This window comes from Hyposmocoma kahamanoa, unplaced genomic scaffold (genome assembly GCF_003589595.1).
Source record: "Hyposmocoma kahamanoa isolate Upper Pololo Valley unplaced genomic scaffold, ASM358959v1 204, whole genome shotgun sequence".
Classification (NCBI taxonomy): Eukaryota; Metazoa; Arthropoda; class Insecta; order Lepidoptera; family Cosmopterigidae; genus Hyposmocoma; species Hyposmocoma kahamanoa.
Window position 1 is genome coordinate 1,407,546 of NW_020653728.1, and position 5,177 is coordinate 1,412,722.

A 5,177-nucleotide genomic window follows, 5' to 3' on the forward strand; every position below is an offset into this window, starting at 1 on the left:
AATAGTACAACAACAGGAATGAAATAGCGAACAACTGACCGTGTGTACGTCCGTATATTCCAAAAATATTCTGTATTTATTGTAATAAAGATAATATCTCTAACAATGGGAGCTGTTCCATTCGGTGGTGTGGGAAAAACAGCAAAACATCTAATTACAAAACAAACGGAATCAAATTTCATCGGTAATTAAATATTATATATTTTATGTAATTTTGCAATTTTCGTCCATTATAGCAAAGCTCAAGTTAAACTGGTCGATTTGAAGTGAAACAATTGACGACACCCGTCAATTGTTTCGAATTCAGGCTGGCCAATCGGAACGCAGTTGTCACAGTAATGATTTGGCAAATGACATTTCGTCTCTATTTCTGGTTATATACTCGATGGTGTCAGTACCGAGCATTTTGACGACCTCTGGACTGTGGTACTAAATGACTGGGCTCAATTCCCGGTGGGATAACTTTGGGAACTTAATCTACAATGGTACTAGTAGTTTCCTTGTTTGAGACCAATTGCCTAATTAATGTGATTGTCTGGCAACATTATTGTTCTGCTATAATAAAACGAGACACGATTTTTGTAACATCTATATGGTTTCAGATAACATTCTCTCTCTCTTCGATTGAAGAAAAAAATTTTTTATGGTTGTGTTAAAAGCTATTTTATATTAATTATATTACACTATGTTTTACGGTAATTGGCAACAATATTCCGACTTCTACAAATTGTAGTCCACTTAACATGGAGGAGTTGTAATTGAATTAGTGGATTTTTAACAACTTAATACATAATATGTATTTTCTAGATCATTGTCTAAGTAATATTATACCTTATTTACCATGATAAAAGGTTAAAAATGACAATTCAAAGATACGTAAGTACATAATATGCTTTCAAACGAAAAAGAAGAAATAATGGACTGACAAGATAATACGGACCCTCGCCATGATGCGGAAATTCGAAGAACTAATTTTATCTTACCGATAACACGAACAATGTCAAAAGGGTTACTAACGCCACCATGGGTAGGGTTAATTATTAACTTGTCAGCTCTATAAACATATTAATTGAAATGATAGTACTCGTGATTACGTTATCGATATATTATTAACAAAATATAATATATTTACATAGTGCCGCCTGCGACTCGATCACCGAACCAGATGAAGAATGAAAAATCCTGAAATAAAAATATAATAAAATTTATTTAATTTTTGACATATGCATGCCTCTGAGGTTCCGTAATTATTGACATACAACCATAGACAAAAAAAATGCTCTTCAGCTCTGATATTTATCGAGCCAACAAATTATGTAACGGGTGTTGTTCAAATTGATAAATTTTGGTACCTGTACAATAAACTATAATGTAATGAAGTACATTATAAATAATAAATTCTTATTGTTTATTATAATGAATCGTCGGATTGTTCTCCATATGAGCGGGAATCATCGCTTGAATCCTTATTAACATTAATTATTAATTGAAATAAAATCGATTGATATAAAAAAATAGAATTGGAAACGCATTAGGACATCACTAATTGATTATAATTCGAGCTGTTAAAAGTAACATAAATGGTTGAACAGAGTTTAGTAGGTCAGAAATGTTCAAATGGTCCAAGCAGAGGGAAAAGTACGGCACGTGCAACGGTCGCGCGGTTTGATGTGCGGGTGGCGGTAGAAGTCGATTGGAGCCGAGCCCGTTATATTTGTCATTTCTTTTACATATCTCTATCTCGTATCCTACTGTATCGAGGCAGGGGTCAATAGCATTAATACTAGATTTCTTTTTTAAAGAGTTCGTCCGGGGAAGTGTTGCCATGATATCTATTTTCGAAGAGGAAGGTTGCTGGAGAAACTACAAGCACATGGGACTTGTCAACTTTTTCAGGATGACGAGCGCAGGGGCAGTGCCCTTCAGATATTTGCGATTTGAAGCTCCGAGTGGCGTCGCAACCGTTACGGGCGTACGACTTTGCGCGAGTTACGACCTTAGCATATTTCGTTTCAATCCATTTTGAACGAAAAGTAAACAAGCAAGTCATTGACCCGACCACAGACAGTTTAGTGGTGGCCAATTGTAACGTCAAATACAAATCGATTAGTTAATTGGGTGAACAGATTAGTTCAATTGAGTCTTACTAGCGGTTTTCCTTACATAACTATATAGCATATTTAAAATTTCCGATATCTTAATTTTAAATCGTCCTTCTAATCCTTGCACTTAGATATACGTTCGATTGCGATTGAAATTTTCGATTTACTAATCGATTACAAAAACTTTAATTGAAAGAACCGAATGTTTTTTTCGCACAGCACTATGCAACCATAGACAAATCATAGTTGCAAAGTTGAAAAATTACCACCTTTGTGCATTTTTCACATTGACTTACTATTATATGGACGTCGGGTCCGCGCTAAAAAGTGTCCGAACTTATAGGGCGTTAAAATCGTATACAGAGCGTCATTCACGCTCTAGTCTTCGTTTGTTCGACTGACAGCGAAGGAAGCAAAATTAGACAGTACTGCGATGACATTACAATTTAAATTCAACGTGTTAGCTTTTTCATATTCCTTTACATGTCACTACGTTTAAATGGGTTGACTTGGGACATTTTTTTCGTGGTTTTTGTATTAGACCCGTCGTCCATTTATTAGTAAAAGTCAATGATTTTTCAAATACGATTTTAGGATGCTATTCATGACGAGATATCAAGTCGAAACCTTCGAAAACTTATTCGATTTATGGAGTGGTCGCATTAGAATTTGAATCAAACAGTTTTGTTTACTGTTTGTTCAAAATGGACTGGAACGGACTTCAGGACCGACCGTCAGTCGAGCAGCGCGGGCAGCGGGGGCCGCGGCGGCAGGCGCGGCGGCGTGCGCCAGACGGCCGACGACGTGCGCTGCAGGCGGTGCCGCGCGATGCTGGGGAAGATGTCGCGCAGGTCGGGGTTGTGGCGGCGCAGGCCGAACAGCCGGTCCACGTGCGCCGCGGCCACGCCCGCCTGCAGCAGCAGCGCCTCCTTGCGGGCGCGCGACGTGGACCAGGCGGGCACCACTTTGGGCGCCGGCGGGGCCTCGTCGTCCGAGTCGGAGTTCAGCAGCTCGAAGCCGTCGGCCATGTGCACGGGCGCCGGGCGCTGCGCCGGCGTGCCCGGCGTCGGCGGGGCGGCTGCAGGAGGGCGTTAGTGGTACCATCATATTTCTCGTAGACGGCGCTACGGCTAAGAGGTCGTTGAAAACCAAATGCAAAGATCCGACAACAAGCGCATAGAAAAATTCGTGAGGTCCGCTGGTTCGTTGCGGAGATGACGTCGGTTCGAATCCGGCCGGATCGAAGGAATTTTTTCTAAGCGTTCGATCTTTGTATTAATAAATTAATTGGACAGATTTTACTTTCATACAAAAATAAATATATTTTTGAATAGATCGCCGTATAGAAATAAGGCAATAAAAATTCATTTTAAACTAAATAAGTTCTATTTTGTTTGTTGTAAATGTTGGACACTACATTACATACACTTATCACTTTATATATGTATCAAAATAATTATTTAAGTATTCTATACATATAACTGAACACAACACACTATATTATAGAAATATTTATGTAATTTATTTAAGTTTTCTCGTATATTCGCAACACACATGTCCGGTACTCACTCGGTTTTAGGGCCCACTGAAAATCAGCGTCACAGCCTTTTCTCGGTGATGACAATAGCTGAGTGGGATCCTGTTACATACGCCACAGCCACGCACATGACACTTAATCTAATTGTGTTAAATATTTCATGTTTGCTTTGTTATTGTGTATGATTTTATTTTTATTCCTTTTTATTTTAATTTTTTGTTTTAATGTAGCTTCATCTATTTTTTTATCTTCATTTTATTACTGTGTATATTTTTGTTGTGGCATAGTAATAAAAGATTTCTATTCTATTCTATTCAATAAATCTGTGCATGACGGGGGGTGGAACTCGTCGGAGTATAGATCTAAAAAGTATCAGATAGAACAACGAAAACTTAAAATTATGTAGGAAATGAAACTATTTTTCCGGATTTAAATCGCGTATATTTGTTTTTTCAACCAAACTGACGTTTCGGGCTCTTTACAGGTCCCATGGTCACGGTTGACATCGTTTAGTTTACATTCCATTTTTAATCCATTTATTCTATTGGCATTTGTATGATGCAAGCATCGAGTATATAACCAGCAATAGACACGAAATAAGAGCCATCCATCCCTGGCAACTCATCAGGCAAATGGGTCTTATATCACTTTTAAATATTAACTCTCGTTTGCGCTGAAATCACTAATTAGAAAGTTGAAATAGTACAGCGCCGACAACTGACCTGTGTGTACGTCTGCGTACATACCATTGACTTACAAATAAATGGACGACGGGTCTAATACAAAAACCACGAAAAAAATGTCCCAAGTCAACCTATTCGAAATTTAAATTGTTATGTCATCACAGTATCGCGCTGTCAGTAGAACAAATGAAGGCTAAAGCGGAGTTTGGCGCTCTGTATACGATTTTAGCGCCTTACAAGTCCGGACACTTTTTAGCGCGGACCCGACGTCCATAAAATTGTAAGTCAATGGTACATACCAAAAATGTTCTGTGTTTATTGTAATAAAGATAATATCTCTAACATTGAGGGGCAGTTCCATTCTGTGGCGTGGGAAAAACAGCAACACGTCTAATTAATTACATACGGAATCACATTTCATCGTTAATTAAATATTGAATACCTGTCATTTTTCAATGTTCATCAATTATAGCAAAGCTCTAATTAAGCTGGTCAATTCCGTCAATTGTTTCGAATTCGAGCTGGCCAATCTGAGCGCAGTTGTCACCATAATGATTTGGCAGAAGTTTTCAAACCAATTAAATGACATTCCTCTCTATTTCTGGTTATATACTCGATGGACGCAAGTTAAAAATATATATACAATAAAGGTTTTTACCTATCTATCTAAAACATTAATGATTAAGGTCAATACTAGGAACAGAGTCCCATCCCATTTTAGCTACACGAAATTAATATTCAACTCTTATGACGTCACAAACAAGCAATGTTGTCTTCATTTTATCTTTTAATCACGCTCAACAACCTAATCACGCTAACAATGTAATGAATACCATTTATTACATTGTTACCTTA

The 5,177-nt window shown here is 37.8% G+C and overlaps 1 protein-coding gene across 1 annotated transcript in view; it reads right to left on the reverse strand.

Annotated features, from left to right (window-relative positions):
• Positions 1–300: 300 nt before the first annotated feature.
• Positions 301–5,177, reverse strand: part of LOC113227248 (nucleolar and coiled-body phosphoprotein 1-like) — a 35,515-nt gene continuing 30,638 nt past the window's right edge. Inside the window, exons 14-15 of the mRNA XM_026460143.1 lie at positions 2,835–3,180; positions 301–1,182 (exon numbers count right to left, since the gene is read on the reverse strand). Of these exons, the coding sequence (XP_026315928.1) occupies positions 2,837–3,180 (344 nt within the window). The 3' untranslated portion in view covers positions 301–1,182; positions 2,835–2,836. The remainder of the gene's footprint in view (positions 1,183–2,834; positions 3,181–5,177) is intronic.